This window comes from Thermochaetoides thermophila (genome assembly GCF_000221225.1).
Source record: "Thermochaetoides thermophila DSM 1495 unplaced genomic scaffold scf7180000011806, whole genome shotgun sequence".
Classification (NCBI taxonomy): Eukaryota; Fungi; Ascomycota; class Sordariomycetes; order Sordariales; family Chaetomiaceae; genus Thermochaetoides; species Thermochaetoides thermophila.
Genome location: NW_006383023.1, coordinates 207,085 through 224,901, shown reverse-complemented (window position 1 = coordinate 224,901; position 17,817 = coordinate 207,085). Strand labels below are relative to the sequence as shown.

Genomic DNA, 17,817 nt, shown 5'->3' with positions numbered 1-17,817 from the left:
TACATGGGAGCGGTGTTATACAAGTTTGACCAACATAAAGAATCTAAGTGTCAAGTTGTGCATCTTGCTTGGTCCCAGTTCGGTATATAGATATACGTCTCTGTTATTCAAGGCTTTTATCGTCCCTTACTCTGTCAAACTTGACTCGAGCAACCACCGCGCACGGGTCTCGAGTCTCCTGAGTGTCGAGCATTGCCTACTGATCCCCCAAGTTTTCCGAGAACTAGAGAGAGAGATAGCAAACACTTCCGGCAGTTCATCCTGTTAGCCGCGGTGTATTTCTACTTGTTAATCCTATCTTGTCTGGTTCCGATGTTCCAAACCACGATCTCTTCTCTTTCACTGGAAGATACCCTAACCATTTAACCTCATTTCCCAGCCTGAGTCCCGGCATTCCGCCATCTTCTCAGGTACAATTCGCACTAGCCAAAATCACCCCCGAAAACGAGCACGGCTGTCCCAAACCAATTCAGTCAGTCAAATCTCTCGCCATACCGAAGACAATCAGTTACGTAACACATACGTTCCCATCAGCTTTGCACCTTCTACTCTCATCAATCTGGATCGGGCCGCCAAACACAAAGCGAAGCCCACACGTCACTGTCAGAGTTGAGTTCTCGAATGGAATGAGACAGACGTTGGGGTCGACCGTGCAAGTGCCGACTAGAGGGTCCTGGCGGGCCTCGAGCTGGTGTAACCCAGGTTCGAGAAGGGGGTTAGAGGCAGTTGGGAGGGCGTTGACGCTGACGAGGAGGGCTGTAAGCGTAATGATGGGTTTGATAAGATGCATTGTGATGGAAGTGTTGTCGAGGTCGCTTGGAATGCTTTATGAGAATGATGCATGAACTGATGAGGTTATCAAGAGCATGGACGTTCATCCTGACTTATAACCCGGAGTGTGGGTAGTTCTTTACTCGTTGATCGCTTGTAAGCGGCAAATAGTCAGGTTCGGTTAAAGCAATCATACTTGAGAGTTTCGCCAAGCCTGGTGATGGTTGAGGGGACTTAGTAAGCCCCAGCTGACCATGTGATGAACATCCCAAGCACATTCGTCATATTTGTAACTTTGTGGTGAGATAAGAGGCAATATTGGGGTTGAAAACTGCTAGTGCTGACTGGGTTCCGACTTGGCTGCCCCTGTTGAGATGATCCGGGCGCTTACTCAACTTCTTTGTCATAGTAGTGCATCTGGCTTGTTCAGTCGCAGGTTCAAGTTGCATGAAAAGGCAACTTCGTAAGAGGAATTCCCTTTGACTTCAAGAGCATAGCGTTTAATCGTGTTTCTGACCAGTACAACCGTTTCCTCCCATCCTAATGCCTGAGTACGAAGGACTGCAATCCGAGCCGACATGGAAAGTGGAAATTTCCTCCCGGTACATGTACGGCTATTCATCTCAGACTTGTTTCTCGTTTTGATTCATCTTGCTTCTTCCACGCGGTAGAAAAAGGAGCGACAATGCCATCGAAGAGCTTCTCCAAAAACTCTCAAACACTAATGACTTGATAGTTTCCATCCCAGGAAACTTGCATCATGGACAGCGTTATGCAGCAGCCATACGTTATACCTACCTCGTAGTATACCTTGTCTGTCAGTTGATTGGCAAGCTGATAAAATGATGTTTCATCGGTCAACGGAGTCACCTGATCACTGTGCCCATCGCCGTTGTGTCGTCGCTTATCTGCCTAGATTTCCTCCATTGTTTCCCAAGGCAGAGCTCAATTAGCACGATACCTAGAGCAGAAAGAATCCTGTCGTGGGTGAAGATATTTGTAACCGGATCCTGGGTTCCAGTCTCGGGGCCCCTAGATATGCGGTTTCCCTTCAAAACCGAGGGGGCATGAGAAGAAATAACCTCTGGACACCACCCGACCACATGGGCACTCCTTGTTTGCCTCTTAGGGGTGGTTGAACCGCACGTGGTACTCCAGACAATCGCCGTTGTCTGAGACCTCCGCGAGCTAGCGGGCAAGGCACTTTCGGGAGAACCTCTCGAGGAAGGGCTTGGATGTGTGCCCGTCCTAGCGGACAGAGAGGGGTTTATCAGATTGCCACCATCCCCTGATGTCTGAGGGGGGGGCACCCGGCGTCTCTGTGGGAGGTCGAGGGGGAAGGCCGATGCTGTAACGGGGGACTTGGTCTGGTGAAGGCAGGAATCGGCAATGGGTCAAATGGGTTAGATGATAGCCACTACTGATGCAGGGTGCACGACGATGTCAATTAATACGTGTAATAGTCGTTCTTGGTTCTCAGTGTTTTTGTATTAGGGAGAGGATGAACCAAGAGAAGTCCTTCATCGTATCCGGGCAGCTTCCTTTATGGAATCCTCTTGCCCTTGTGAGTCTCTCGCTCTCCCAGGTTTTTCAGGGGTCTCGTCCTCCTGCCTCGGCCATCTGGCCCATTCGGTCGTGTTGCTCCATATATCTTCTGGAATCAACGATGTAATTGTGTTGTTCACAATCATTCTATATCTGGTGTCCCTTGTGTTGCAGTCGAGGATACCCCTTTCCTTGGACTGCCGTGTCCTTGTGACAGAAAAGGAGCTTGCGAGGAGTCTTGGGAATGCCGTTTGAGAATTTATTGGTTATTCTCATATTTCTATGTCAAGGAGATATCAACTCCAGAAAGGCCGAGCATTGAGGAGCCCCTTGATATATCATTGTTTTCCAAGTCGTATAAGGCAACAGCGCAGTTAGAGAAAAGACAAACCGCTTAGCTTCTATGCGGGTTTGACTAGTTCTCAAACACACTGACTATAATAGTCATTTAAAAATTTGCACGTCAATCCAGCTGCACAAGTTTTGCAGCCATTGAACCCAATCCCATCGCATTGTGCCCACTGAGCAGCAGTGCACCCTCCACTCGACGCCGTAGATGTCACAGCCGGCGCAGCACTTGTCGTTGTAGTCGGCAGCCTCGTAGTAGACGTCACCAGCGTCGTCGCAGGCACTGTGGAATTATTCCCTCCTCCATTTCCAGTTCCGACTCCTTCAGACCCTACACTTTGTCAGTCCTATTCATCTCCATCTGTTTTAAATCATTTAACATCATCACCACAGGAGTCGATCAATAAGGAGACTCACCTGGCCCAGACACACTCGTCGTAATCTCCCCATTCTCAATATACACACCACTAAAGTAAAAATCCTCATCAAAATCATTATACCCCGACCGCGGCAACTCCAGCACGCCCACATGCCAATCCTTCCCATCCGAGCTGGCACTAGTGCGGACGGGATCAACAACCCTCTTCAGCGGTTCGCCATTCTCACTATGCCAGAGCCCGACCGTCCCAGCCGAAAAATCAATCTCATACGCAAAATTATGCCACACATCTGCTTCCCACTCCACACTCCAGTGAGTCTGCCCCGACACACACCACCGCAGCTTGGTATCCTCCGTCCCAGGTGATCCAGACAACCAGCCTGACTTAAGCTCCGTAAAATGACTCTCAAAAAAGGCAATCTGATGCTCCCGCGTGGTAGCCGGCGCATTCACATCTTTCCGCATCAATGAAAAGTGATAATAGACCTTCCCCCTATTAATCGGCGCCGTCGTCTGAGGGATCAACTCCGTGCGACGCATGTTCTGGCCGTTCCAGTAAGCTGTGCGGTCGAGTGTGATCTTGGCGCCCTGCTTGGAGCCGGCGTCGAAAGGGTTTTTGTAGGATGGTGAGAGATTAACGTAGGCGGTGACGGGGGACGAGCCGTGGATGTAGTATTGGTAGGGGCCGACTTGGTTAGACCACGACCAGCGGTTGAGATCAAGTGAGGAGGACAGGTCGTTGAACCGCCCGTCCCAGAGGATGTTGCCTCCGAGGGCGGGGGCTGTGAGGGTGGCGAGGGTGAGGAGACGCATCTTAGCTAGGGACGGGGATAAGGGAGAAGGATGGGACGAGGGAGGTGAATGGGTGGAGTGGGATATGTTGACTTTGTCTGCTTTATATTCTCTTTCCAAGACAAACTCTATATCTTTATCCGTGCAGTCTTCTTAAACATTCCCCGATCCCGGTTGTGGCCTGGTGCAAACTTTGTCTTCTCCCGCCTCGCTGTTACATTTGACTTGCCGTTGGCGCGGCAAAACTCAGGCACGGAACTCAATCCTCCATCGCGATCCAAACAACCGGTAACACCCGTGTAAATTACTCCTCCACTTTACTCGGTGCTTGCATCCCCGGGTTCCGTGTCCGGGTTGGCGCTCGGAAGAGAGATATTTTGGGCAGACAAAAAGTTACACCCGACTGTGGCGTACTTGTGGGGAAAGATGTCTTTTGGGGTGTTGCATAGGTCATGAACGAGGTAGGAAAGGGTAATAAGAGAAGTTAACCGGCCGGAGCAGGTTGCAGGGTCAGAGCCGAGGCGGAGCTGGTTCGGGAGCGTTGTTCAGCAAGGGTCTCATCTGTGTTGAATGATAGCGAGCGGTCCGACTGACATTCCAGCTTGTAGCCCTGAACATGTGTAAGAACAGTGCCAGGAGGCTCCGAGTGGTCGTAGTCATTTATTAGGTCTTCAGCGCTCGTCCATTGTTCTGGCATTCTCAAGATCCCGGTATATTGATCCCCCCAGCACTCCCACACCAATGCCTTCCCATCCTCCACATACTAATCCCACAAAGAAACTCTCCTTCCTGACCTGCATGAACCTCTCCCGCACCACTTCCGCAACTCCCTGATAATACTCCATCCAAAACTGTCAGCGCATGCTCTGCTGTCTGCAAATCCTGCAGTCCTCCAGCTCGGGCCAGTACACGGGCTCAGGGAAGGTGAGGCCACGTCTGCAGTACTGTAGATAATGGTTCTATGCTTCGGGAATAAGGTGAGCGGAAGATGAAAAACTTAGTAATAGCGTTCCAAGGGTCATAGTATGGTCGGTTTGAGGAACCAAGGACGATTGGTAAGGGGGATGGGGTTTGAGGGTCATCTTTCTTGAGCAGGGTGACAGGAGAAGGGATTTCGGGTGGGGAAGCTGGGGAATCTGGGGCGAAAAGAAACTGTATGAGAGACTGAAACTAGGCTTCTGTTGGGAATATATTGTGCGAGGGCACGAGGTTGGATGGATGAGAAGATGCTTGAACTGAAGCAATGCATTAGGTTATGTCTCGAGGTAAAATCAGGGAAAGATATATTTCTGGGGACTAGGCCAGGATGTGGTCCGTCTCTCCAAATTCCCTACACAGTCTTCGGATGGACATCCTCGTAGCTTTGAAATATGTGAACTACTATTTGATGGAGTGAGAAAGCAAGCATTCTCATGAGGCGACGTTCATAGGTTGTTGTCCGCTCTCGGACAAAGCTCATCATAATTCAGCTCCCGAACAAGATGCCAGATTTGTACACCCAGAGTCAATCTTTCTAAAGAACTCTTTGGTGGGCACGCTGTCAAAGTGTTCGGGCGATAGCTAACTTGACAGCTTGTGTGGAGAAGACGCAGCGTAGCATGAGGGAGAATGTTTGCAGATGATCAGAGGAGAGGGTGAGAGTTACGGCCACTTCTAGCAGAATCATGGGGCAGCAGGCGGTTATTTGGAGAGATAGAGCCGTCGATTGAGATTTTATGTGATATTAGCGCGAAATTGATGTTCTTCAAGCCTACTTGTCGTGAGCAAACTTGGGTGATGTTCAAGGACAACAACACAGCGACTTAACACAGCAACTTTACCATAATACATTACCACAGCCATGTTTTGCCTCTATACAACGAACCTGGTTCCCAGAAATATGAATACGCCAATATAAAACTTCTGAGAGGTGGATGACATGTATAAGGCGTTAGCCACATTTGTTTTCATTAAACTTATTTTATCCTGTTTATATTTTCTCATCTTGTCACTTCACTCTTCGTTTTTCTTCTTGGACCTTTGTGTCCTTCTCTCTGTCTTCGGTTGTCTCCTCTCTTTTGTTCCTTGATTCTCCTTTTCCACTTTTCTGCTTTTCTTCCCTTCTTCCTTCTATTCCCATTTCATCTTTCTCCACCCATTGTCCTCTACTACGTGTTCGCACAATCATTCTTCATGAAGCTGCTGCCCATAAGCTATATGCTTTGTTGCTAGTGACCATGCTGATCCCTATATCAGCGCAAAGCTTACTAAGAACAATAGCGCTGCATAATGCCATGTATAGTCTCGACAAGGATGTTTAGCCGCAGCTGTGATGACACAAGTGATTGGCGATGGCTTCAACAGGCCCAAGATATTGCTCTACGGAGCTCTTAAGACACGTGAGGTATCTTCTCGCGATGTATTAGCTTCAAAGTACTATGGAAAAATGACGTTGATGGTGTGTAACACTTCACTAGGTCAAGAGTGTGCTCTGCTCAAGGTCTTGATGTATAAATCTGCTCATATGTGAGCTCAAGGTCGCGTTTTCTCTTCATAAATTCTCCGGAAACTCTTACCTATCTTTTTCAACAGTTCCTTGCACACCAACATGTGGTCGATTCGTCTTGAAAAAATCTCCCTGGTACGATGGCCATCCCTGATCTTGCCCCAGATAGTCCCCCAACCGCTGACCTCTGCGCCACGGCCGCACAGAACCCCCCTTCCCTCTATCTTCGTAAGAACTGTGGACCAAACGGCTCTAAGAACAGAAAATGACAGTTATGAACTCCAGAAGGTCGCCGTGGTCGTTCTGCAAACGTTCAGCTCAGCTCTCGGCAATGCTGCATCCTCAAGTGGGAACGGCGTGAGCAGCCCCGACAAAATCAAGGCTCTTATATACTGCTCCTTCTCCTCCCAAGCTTACTGTAAAGATATCTTCGCCTTGACCCACATATATGGGGCCGAGGACCATCTCAGCAGTGTTGCTGCATACTACGAAGTTGAGATGAATTGAAGGGGAGCTTGACTTCTCGGGTGAACCAAGCTTAGTGACTGTCAGAGAGCTGTTTGTAGGTACCCAGAGGCCAGCGGCATCAAGGTGACCGCACTGACATACGAGTGGTTAGTTCTTCCTCGACTTTAGCCACAAGTTTGCAACAACTTCTCTCCCCCCCCCCCCCAAGCAGCCTCTTGCCTGGGGAAGAATGCTACTCCTGCCAATTGAGCAGAACAACGGATCAATATCTTGAAAAATTTGTGTGTTCAGTACTTGGATCGAGAACCTCACTCACCATCCAGATGATGAAACCCTACTGCGAAGCTTTGAAAGAGGCCTAAATGAGCTAGAGAGAAGCGAAACGAATGTGTTCGTCATCAGAGACGGAAACACGCAAGTTACTGACTAAACAACCACAGCTAGTGGAAAAACATTGCATAACTGTGAGTCTTTGGTATTGACCAGGGCCGTCCGCCTCGACGCCCGCCTCGAAGCCCTCACGGTAGGGAGCGTTATTGCCGAGAGGAATGCAAAATCCCGGGGATAACTGGCGGTTGAGATATGATGTATTGAAGTTCCATGTGCCCACGGAGTTTTTATGATGTGCCTTATTTGCATAAGTCCCTTCCAATTCTCTTCTGATCCCTGAATAAATCAACCTAGAACCGGTAGCTCTTGATCCACTACTACCTGGGTTCTAAAACTTGATCTGATAACCTCAAACACCCTCACAAAAGACGAACTAGCCGACCAAATCGAGCACTACTTGAAGACATTCCGTCTCTCTCTTTTTCTATCTGTCTGTTTTCCTCTTCTTCTTCCCCTTCGTACCCACCTTCCTCCTTTATTCTTTAGTATCCTTTTTTGTTTTCTTCTCTTTTTTGTTCACATCCAATGCTGTTCCCTTTGGCTCTTTAACTAGTCCTCTCCCAGTCCGCCTTAATTATCGGCTCAGCCAACACAGCCTTCGACATCCTCCGCTCCCCAACATGTCTCATCCCCCCTTTCCACATAACCCACCGCTCCTCCCACCAGTTACAGCCGGCCACATCTTCATGACCTTCCCTGCTGAGTGGACTCTGCCCTCGAAAAAAACCTTCTCTCTTCTTTGCCATCCCCAGAAATCGGATTGCTGCAAGGCGTGAAACGACTCTAAGTTCCCGGTCCACGGCAAACTCCCTGATGCCTATCTGGTACATCATTTACTCGAACGAGCGGGATGTCATTATGTTGATATTAGCGGGACGGAGCGTATTGTGAAGCGGGAGGTTAGAGTTAGAGCGGGGGTTGAACCCGTGGCTTATACCAAGACCAGTTTACAGATGTCAGATGACAGCGTTGAGACCGCCGATGCGGTTGTGTGGTGCACTGGCTTCGCTGATCAGAAAACCCTGGAGACGGCGGCTGAGATTACAGGCGTTAGGAACTATAACCCAGGAGCACACAAGCAGGAGAAGGGTGTTTAGGGCTGAAGGAGATCAACAGCAGGCTGGATGATGCCTGGGGTGTTGATGTAGAGAGTGAAGAGAGTATGCTGCGGAAACAGCATAGGAGGATAGAGAGGTATTGGCGCATGGGCGGGCATACGCAGCGGCATCGGTGGCATTCGTGGACTTTGGTAGTACAGATTAAGGCTAGGTTGGAAAGGTTGCTGCCCGAGGCGTTCTGGGATAATCTGGAGTTAAGGGATGAGATGACAAGGAAGTTGTGAGGATTAGGAGAGCACCAATGCTTTCTGAACACCTAGTACGCCATAAGTCTGCCCTAAAACTGATGATGTGCCCTTGTTCTTCTATTTGGACCAGCAGCGGCACATACTCACGGACTCTAGTCTTTACTAGTACTTGTTCTACTCATCTTTCCACGAAGCTGCTCAAATGTGCCTATCTCGCTCCATGGAGGAGCATAAAATTGAGCGCCCGTTGCTGGCGGTGCGGTTGTACCTGACAGCTATCTAGTCTTAAGGAATACCCTGACTCTCTGCCGATATCCTCAACAGTCTGTAAGATTCCCTGAAAGCATGGTTTCGTGGGGCAATAGGCTATGCAGTGTTCTTATGGATGATACTACACTGCTGCCATGCTTCCCGTACGCTCTTGTCCATATGTTCGAACCAACGTCTGGATGTCGTTTTTTTCGGATCTCACTAAGTGATCGTACTCAACTGACATCACAGTTGAGAGCAGAAGCTCGGCAAGTCACAGCTCCACGGAGGTTTGTTTCACTTCCTTCCCAAAGTGCCTCTATTGCAATTATAAGAAGCAGGCCTTTGGAATAGTGTCTGATCACTTAGACTGGTGTTTTCTGTTGTCCTGTGGCTGGTAGTTCCTTTCCTTTCCATGAAACGTCCAGGACGAGGACAACAGAGCAATTGCCTTCGCGGCATGGAACAAATTGAGCTATATCGCCAAACAAAGGCGAGTCAAAAGAAAAACTTGGCGTCCCTTGATGCTGCCAGCTACGGAGAATACGGGAAGTTGCAGGTAGACTGTCCAAAAATGGTGAGTCCTGCATATGATGAGCTGGTTTTCGGTAGCCGGCAGGAGGGCATTGTCGGGAACCGAACGGCCACATGAAGTCCGGACTCGACATTAAAGCTGGCCCTAAAATCAGCTGATTTATCGGGAAGACGTAGGAGTTCTGATCTCTCAGCTGTGTTAAAGTTGCGGAAGCAAAAAGGCTCAAACGAACTACTCTTCGAGTCTAAGTCCGAAAGAGAGAGGAGGGGCTCATGACAATCGTCTCCTGACCCGGGCCGACGAGGACCACATTATGGCTCGGCCCAACCCAATACCCCGGTTCCTGGTCGCGGGCCGGATGAGGTCACGGAAGGGCAAAAGAGGGGCAGAAGATGCAGGATAGCTGCAGGACAATGCAACTTCTGGGGTCATCCTCGGTCAGCTGGCAGCAAAGTATTCTCAGGGACTGCAGAAAAGAGGTTAAAGTCCCTTCTCATCAGCACATCGTGAGCAACCTGTGAGGTTTTGTGTTGAAACTGGGAGACGACCTTCTTCCTGAGGCTCAGGAAGTGGCGTCGTCTGTGAGAGGAAGGAGAAGGACCGGGCACTGTTGGCTCGAGCTTCAACTGCCGAGGCCTTGCATGATCGACTGGAGTGACAGTGGGCTTGACCTCTAACTTTGTGTGTTCTCTCTCCACACCTGACGGCGTATTAGATACTTGAACGTGCAGTTAGCAAAGCATCACGGCGGCTAGTGAGGGACTTGCGGGGTCAGAGGCCGAGCCTGATGTTTACTATGCAAGCACTATCACCACGTTGCGCAGGTCGGTGTCGCATCACCTCGTCAAATTCGGCGATGTGCCAAGAAGAAGTGACCTGCAATTTTATGGAGCAAGTCCGATGCGGATTCGCGATCGATCAAACCCTCCTTTACGCTAGCCGTCATGGGAGGGAAATCACAACAGGATGCGAAATGCTGAGCTTAAAAACGGATCTGAGGTTTGTTGCACCTGAATTCAGGCCAACCGGGTACCATCCCCTGGAAGTGAGAAGAGCTCTTTCTGCATATGGGCAATGAGTCTGCATGCGATGACGAGCAGATGGCTTACGGACGGACAGACGAGGCAGGGAAGGGAAGATGCGAGGCTAGGACGGGATCGGCTTGGATCCATGAGTTGTGGAGGGAGGTTGACGATTGCCATCTTGCCATCTTACGCAGCGGCCAGGGTCTCTGCAACTGCAACCTCGCCGGGGATCCGGGCTGGATGGGACTTGAAAATGGGCCGCCATTCTGGAGATCGGAGGGGCAGCACACGGCAAGTGGGGTCCGGGAGCGGGAAGAGTCCGAGATGCGATGGGGATGTGTTGTGATACTACGGTGGCGTGTCGGTGTTGCTACTCAGATCCGGCAGCCGGTGAAGAAACCAAGAATAAACTGTAGATACCTAGCAAAGAATCGGCAATCCCCAAGTGAGACTCACGAGGCAAAATTAAAGTTGCGGCAAGCAATTTTTGACTACCTAAAAGAGTGTAATTCTTGCGAAGGAAGCTGCCAGGCACCCGAGCACAGACGTTGGGATCCACCAAGATGTCAGGACTCAAGGCAGGGGCCAGGGGCCTTGGCTCTCTCCACAAAATGGCAGGCCACAAAGGAACGGCGAGGAGAAATTGTTGTGGATGGGGATGAGCATGGAAATGGAGGGATTGAGTCTCCAGTCCCATGACGGCTGGACAGTACTTGATCCCTATCCATGATTCGCCGCGATCCTCCCGTACGATGCTGCGCATGAATTCAACCCGGTAACGGTAACCATCTCGTCGTTCACACAGCTGCCAATGCCGGGAGTACAACGCAAGCATTCGCAGGCGTGCCAAGACATCACCCCGCGTTGTTGTTGGAGGGTGAGCTTGAAAAGATCCGTTTCACAATGGCTGAGTCCCGCTATGAGATGCAGAGGGCTGACACATGTGTAGGCTTTCGGTCTAGTCTATCCTGACAGCCCAGAAGATACTCTGGACCTGATCAACCTAGAGACTACCGAACATTGTCTGGGATCTCTGGCAAACCGGCCTGCCAGCTCAGGTCCCTTTGCTGTCTGAGAGTCTCGTAGGGGTAATGTCCAGGTGCTGCTCCACCATGGAAGCGGAGATCAAGACTTGTGTTGCATTGAGCAGCAGGACCCCGCGGCTTTGCAACTGTGATGGGGTGCAGCGGCGCATTCTGTCCCCGCTCATGCATACAGCCAGACTGCCTCGAGACTTTGGGGAGCCATCTCGGGAATGGTAGCGAAGGATTGGATCACATCCCGTGATGGTGGACGCTGGAGGACACAAAATCCCACCCCAGAACATTGTTAAAGGTCATGACGGCCCCGGGAGCGTCAGCCTTCCCGATGGCAGGGGCGAATCGGATAGACATCCACCGAACGGCGTTGATGGCTGTTCATCAGCCAACTGGCGTTCATGGAGGGGCATTGTCCGCATATCGCCCTCGCCAACCGCAGAGAGCCCTCCATACTCGTTCAAACCATCAACTGTCTGAGGGCTGATCTTGGCTGCATCTTGTGTTTCCCACGACCGACCTAGCTCGCTGCACGTCGCGGCTGTCAAGAGAAGGATATGCACGAGCGGGTTGGCAAACTCATTGACGGATTGGCTATCTTGCAAAGCCATCGAGAATGATCAAAGCGGAGAGACAGACGCAACCACGGTTGTCATCCCTTCGACATTTGGGACTGAGATGGCAGCGTCTGATCCTGCCGCCTGTCATCGCTTGTGAGAATATCCGTCGAAGTTGGGCTAAAGCTCGCTACGGAGTAATCAACAGGCAGCAAATCGACGCCAGCCGAAATAGCCAGACGACGTGTTGAAAAGATAACATCTTGGCGAGCATGCGGACGGAGAAATCCGCGGGGCACACGACCAAGACAGATTCTGCCAACCACTCCGTGCTGAACTATGGGCAACCCTCCTCAACCCCACATTTGTCCCATTAGCTTGGTACGCTGCCCGAGCCAATCAGCCTCGACGACGTCCTACACATTCCTCCGAGGCCAGCCTCTCTTCCTTCGATGTGCCTTCGACAGGGATACCTCAGGCCATAGCGTTCGCGGTACACAAGGAGTGGATGACCCAACAGTTTATGTGTTCATCGGAGTGAATATCAGGTCCACACTGAGCCATGCTGGTACTATACAGACAGACCATCACAACATTATCGTGGCATCTTTGAGTGGTAGAGACGTCTTGAAGCACTTTTCTTACGTTGATCAACTGTAACAGCCGAGCACCCAAGTATGTATACACAGTACCCTCGTCCGGCAAGACAACTGAGCTAGGTAAGTAAGCAGTGTCTTCCTCTTCCCATATTGCATGCATTATTACCATGATATATAGCCTTTAGCAGAGGGAAGCAGCGGGCATCCCGTCCGGGAATCTGCGGCGCTTGCTCCTTCTCTCTTCTGCTCTACAGGACATGATTCCGTGAGTCAGTCACGCACGTTCTGGCCGCTGACCCGGCCATGGCATTTACCGCACTAGCAGCCACAGACCTTCTGCTCACTGCGGAGCGCCCAGCTCCCAGCTTCCAAGACGGACTGTGGTGTGGCCGTGACGGTCGTGATGAGCTGCAGACTCTCTTTGCTGCTAGCAGTCCATGGGAAAGAATCGTTGTAGCCAGCTCGGCTCTGAGGAGACAGCCCAAAGTTCAATCCGATCAAGTATTCTAGCCTCGCTGTCAAACAAGGCTGTGGTGGTCCCCAGAAACCCTCCATTTTTCCCAGCTTTGGTTGGCGAAAGTCAGCCTTTCCGCAGGAGTCCTCTGCAAAAGCTCCGAACTCGAACGTCAGCCTCAACAATTTTGGGCCAAGTAGCACGCCGATTGGACAATAGGCCCCGGTCGAACAAGGTACTCTTTACCCTGGCCTGGCCTGCTGTTGAAGGCGAGAGAGGCAACGGAGCGAATCATAGGTGACGTTTCTTTCGGCTGCCCGCCCGAACTTTGGTATCATGAATATCAGCATCAACCCCCGGCTAGCATACTCTCATTTCAAGGTTGTGTTTATGTAAGGATTTCTCCTTCCAATAAACCTCGTTGTTTCTTTCACCCTAGACACGATGTGACACTGTGTTGTGGTGTCGCGCAGGGGTGCAGCATGCTGGATTTAGCTGCAGGCGGTTGCAGCGTCTTGTTGGCCGCTAACAAAAGGCAAGAGCTTTCTTTCTGTCGGAGTGAAAGGGGCGTGGTGAGAGGTTGATGGTTCACCACCAATTGTCCCTGGTCCCCTGTCGGTCACCCGGCTTGCTTGCTGCCCCAGGCTCCAGAAAATGGGAGGTCCTGTCCAGGGTGCGGTGCCGAGAATGCGACGCTAGACTGGCGCTGGAATAGCGGCACGCAGTAAGCAGGGCATCGCTGTTTTCGTCACTGTTAGGTAGTTTTGTGTGTGCAGGCACTAGAAATTTTTTTTCTCCTGGTGGGAAGGTGATGAAGGACAATCAATGCTGAGGTTTGAGGTGCAATGTGGTCTCGAGGTGTTGGCGATGATCAACATGAGACCCGTCCGTAGGAGACTTTCCTACGTCCTAGTCTCCCGCCCCGTCAAACAGCATTGCAACGCAGAGGCGTATGTTACGTCTTAGGCGCGAATCTTACGTCGGCATAATTACAGCTTACAGATCGTAAGTTATCTCTCTAACGGTGAGCAACACCCTTCATGATTGGAGCTGAGCCCCTGCTGGCGAACGTGGGTTTCCCGGCAGGCAAACGGCAGATGGACAAGGGCTTCAGATGAACTTCGTGCCGTCCCTTGCTCCACCCGCAGACGACAGGGTTGTGGGTCATGATTGCGGAGGCGGCCTGTCAGAAGCCTGGCTATTTAGCAATCAGTGGGCGGCAGCGAGCCAGGACTCCGCGGTGCAGCCATGTGGGCCGTTGATTTGCGGTGCAGCAGAAGGCACTGCTGGCTTTTTGTTTTGATGCATAAGAGCGAACGGAAGTCTCACCGTTCGTTCGTTCGTTCGTTTGTCTCATTCGTTTGTATTCTGTTTCTTGGGTTCAATCGTTGAGAAAACGGTGTGGTGCTTGCAAGGTGGGCCGGCGCTTTACGCTGGTCGCAGGTGTGGTCACACAACACGGTGGTCCAGTGGACGACCTCCCACAAAAAGTCCACTTTCCTGCCTACCGCCGCCTGTGCCATCAGGCCTGGCCCCATATCAACACCAAATCTCTGGTCTAATCCGACTAGCCCATGCAATCGTTGATGATGATGAATAGTGGGTGGATTCCATGCTGATCAATGATCGATGGCAGCGCTCCGAGTGGTTGAATAAAACCAGAAGTTGCAAGTGGATGGAGCCCGGGAACTTGATGGACCTCGGTTAATAAACCCGGGAGCTTGTCGGTTTGATTTTGAAGCTCTCAGCAACCGTCGTTGTTCCTCTTGCACTCTGTAGGCTGCAATCATTCCAATGTAGGTCGCTGCGTTCACTGCACTGCAGTTGGGAATATAATATTTCTTTATCGATACATGTGAAAAGTAAATTTCGCTGCGCACAGAAAGCATAGTTTGAGATGTTCAGAGTGTTGTTGTTCTCAATGTTTTCCTGCTGATTGCCCATAGCTTCATAACAAAAATGGCTTCGAGTGAACCAACTCTTGTTGCAAACCTCCCTGAGAGCCTCAATAACCAGGCAGTGTGTGTCAATTATGGCTATTCTTTGAATAAAGAGAATATCCCACAACCCCGCCTTCTTTCACTCTTTGCACAGTAGGTCACTTCTCCCAAGACCTTTCCCTGCGAATTCGTATTCTCCCGTTCTCATTTTTTTTCCCATACAAGAAACCACACCAACTCATCCCTCTACAAACGCGAAATCCCCCCTTGTTTACTTCCATACAGCTGCTACGAGGTATTGACGACAATACTACAGGAGCTCGTTTCTTCCTCTCTGGACCCCTAACCAGTTTCGTGGAACTGGAATTTCGACGGGAGCCATCGTGCTCTTGACAGGCGAGTTCTCGCATGCCACCTTAAATTTCTTCTCACCGACCAACAATGGCGACTCAGAAGATGGATTCCGCTATGGTCAAAGTTCTCGGTCAAAAGTATTGGAACCATTTTGCGATCCAGCTCGGTCACTGGAATCCGATGAAGGTCGTCATCATGAGCGAGGAAACATTCAGTAACATGTCCTGGCCCGTTAAGATTGAGCTTGCCCGCGAAATGGGGTAAGTTCAAGTTCTTCAGCAATTACATCCGGATTTGTGGCATGTATTACAATAGTCAACTGACCTGTATCAGCAAATATCTGAACGAAGAGGTCATGTATTGCCAAGATGCTGAGAATGCAAGCGTCTGGATTCTTGGTCCGAAGAAGGTTCTTGCTCCGAGCGTCCTGGTTATCAACAGCATTCCCATCTGGGACCCCAAGAAAAAGCATGCTCGTGTGCCAGCCAAGATCCCTCGTCCGCCCAATGCCTATATTCTATATCGTAGAGACAAGCACAACCAAGTCAAGGCGGAGCACCCGGGCTTGCATAACAACGAAATCTGTAAGCATTGATCTCGTTGTTTTCTGCCCTTATGTGTATATTATTTGGCTAACATTTTGGAGCTGTCATCACTGGCGCCATGTGGAAGGGTGAATCACCTGAGGTTCGAGCTCTCTATCACCAGAAGGCTGAGGAGCTCAAGCAACAACTGCTCGATAACCACCCTGAGTACCGCTATTCCCCTCGCAAGCCATCTGAGATTCGTCGTCGTGCGCGTCGTGCTCAGTCTTCCCAGAACACTTCCCTGAAGTCCAACCTGAAGAACATGCAAGCTGCGTTCTCTCCTATTAGCGAGATCACTCGTCAGATCCCCCAGGCGTCTAAGTTCCTTCCTCCTTTCGCGAATGCGAGCTGGACTCCTTACCATCTATTGTCCGGCTCTGATGGCCCTTCTATTACTGAAGAGCAGAATGCTACATCCGCTGAAGGCACTGCCGTCATGCAGGACGACCTGGGTCAGAACGCCACATCCATCCAGGAACTTGGTTATGCTCAGGATGTTGCTTTAACTCAGCACAATGCTCATTTCCCGGCCACCACCGTTACTGTCACTGACCACGAGCTGACAGACGAGTCCCCCCAGGACTTTTCAGGCCCCTGGAGTCATGACGACTCACTTTCACACGTTAACTATCACTTGTGAGTTAACCAGCCTTGGTGACTTATCGCAGCTCAACGAGCGTCGCAATTATGTCGCCGAGAACATTGCTCAAAACGTTCATAACCAACAAGCAAAGGTATGTAGTTCATGTCGTACTCTCCGGTCTAAGTTCAGACAACTCATTGACACCTACCGCAGAGAGATTGTCAATTATTGAAGGTGTGGGCATAACAGACGGGTGAAAGCTGCAACCAGCGTAGCAACCCGTCACACACTGTTAGCTAAATAAGATACTTGGGATGGGGGAAGTGATTGTGCTTCCCGTTCACCTCTGGAGGACGGCGTTAGTGGTGGGACTATGGGCGGCGACTCGGTACAGAAGACGGACTAGACTAAACGGATACGCTGGCAGTCGACTTGAAGATGACGGGACACAAGCTTCAGTTGAGTAAGTATAGTTGTCGACCAAGTTCTACCTAATCTAAGGTACTGGGTCGTGCCCACGGCGGCGGGCATAGGTTATCTGAGGTACATTGCGCTGGGGAAGAGCTTGGCAGAAAGCCCGCGCGGAGGGTTCGCCGCTGGCCCAAGCGGGAACGCAGTGGGTCAATGGTCAGAGACCACACGGTGAAGGTATTGGTCTCAGGGACCTTGGTTAGTACTTTTGTTGCAAAGAGGGGGGAGCCGGCTTCAGTCGAGCATTACTAAGCAGCCGAGAGGGAGTTACTTCGCTGCTTTTCGGACGTAGTCTCCACCCATTACAGCTCCGTTACGGTATCTTACGTTACAACAAGGTTACATCGAACGCTGCTGATGCATGCATCAAGAGGGGCCGAGAGAGCAGCATGGAAAGATGGAAGAAGACCGGACCGAACAGACCACCTGTTGCAGAGAGACGGGCCAAACGGATGATCCCTATGCACGTAGCGAAGCGAAGCTGCTGACTTTTGCTGCGGCGACGTCGGGTCGCTTCGACACCTCGCAGCAGGTCGCAGTGCAGCAGCGCCAGGACATCGAACACAGCACCGCAGCACCAAACCAAGCATGATGACGGGATAAACGGACTGGATCGCTGGGCCGGTGCTAGGTTCTGGTGCGCTCCACGCCCTCACCCTTCATTAACCTTTGTTATTATTAACACCAGGCGGTGCCCTGCATGGAGACACTAATGTAGCTCCTCTTCTTTTCTTCTCTCTCGCTCCTTTTCTCTCTGTCCCGCTGGCCGTCTGTCCATCCACCCGTCCTCACCTTGTTCTTGTCACCTCGCCTTGCACACTCGGCCTCACGCAGCCGTGCTTATTGTACACACTTTCGGATGCCAATCCCGTCGAATGGACATTGTGTGTGTTGCTTGATGGTGTTAGTATTTTGGCATTAGCTATTTTTTTACTAGCTCTG

At 50.8% G+C, this 17,817-nt stretch overlaps 3 protein-coding genes across 3 annotated transcripts; 1 reads left to right on the top strand and 2 right to left on the bottom strand.

Moving 5' to 3' along the window:
- Positions 1-406: 406 nt before the first annotated feature.
- CTHT_0001090 (uncharacterized protein) lies at positions 407-790 on the bottom strand (the record flags this gene model as incomplete). The annotated part of the gene is made up of 2 exons (XM_006690599.1): positions 407-454; positions 524-790. 2 exons carry the CDS (start codon positions 788-790, stop codon positions 407-409), a joined length of 315 nt encoding a protein of 104 aa, XP_006690662.1.
- A 2,274-nt stretch (positions 791-3,064) lies between these two features.
- CTHT_0001080 (uncharacterized protein) lies at positions 3,065-3,856 on the bottom strand (the record flags this gene model as incomplete). The annotated part of the gene is made up of 1 exon (XM_006690598.1): positions 3,065-3,856. One exon carries the CDS (start codon positions 3,854-3,856, stop codon positions 3,065-3,067), a length of 792 nt encoding a protein of 263 aa, XP_006690661.1.
- An 11,465-nt stretch (positions 3,857-15,321) lies between these two features.
- CTHT_0001070 (uncharacterized protein) lies at positions 15,322-17,467 on the top strand (the record flags this gene model as incomplete). The annotated part of the gene is made up of 6 exons (XM_006690597.1): positions 15,322-15,494; positions 15,568-15,818; positions 15,881-16,457; positions 16,551-16,555; positions 16,832-16,867; positions 17,247-17,467. The coding sequence occupies 6 exons, from the start codon at positions 15,322-15,324 to the stop codon at positions 17,465-17,467; spliced, it is 1,263 nt and encodes a 420-aa protein (XP_006690660.1).
- Between the last annotated feature and the right edge of the window lie 350 nt (positions 17,468-17,817).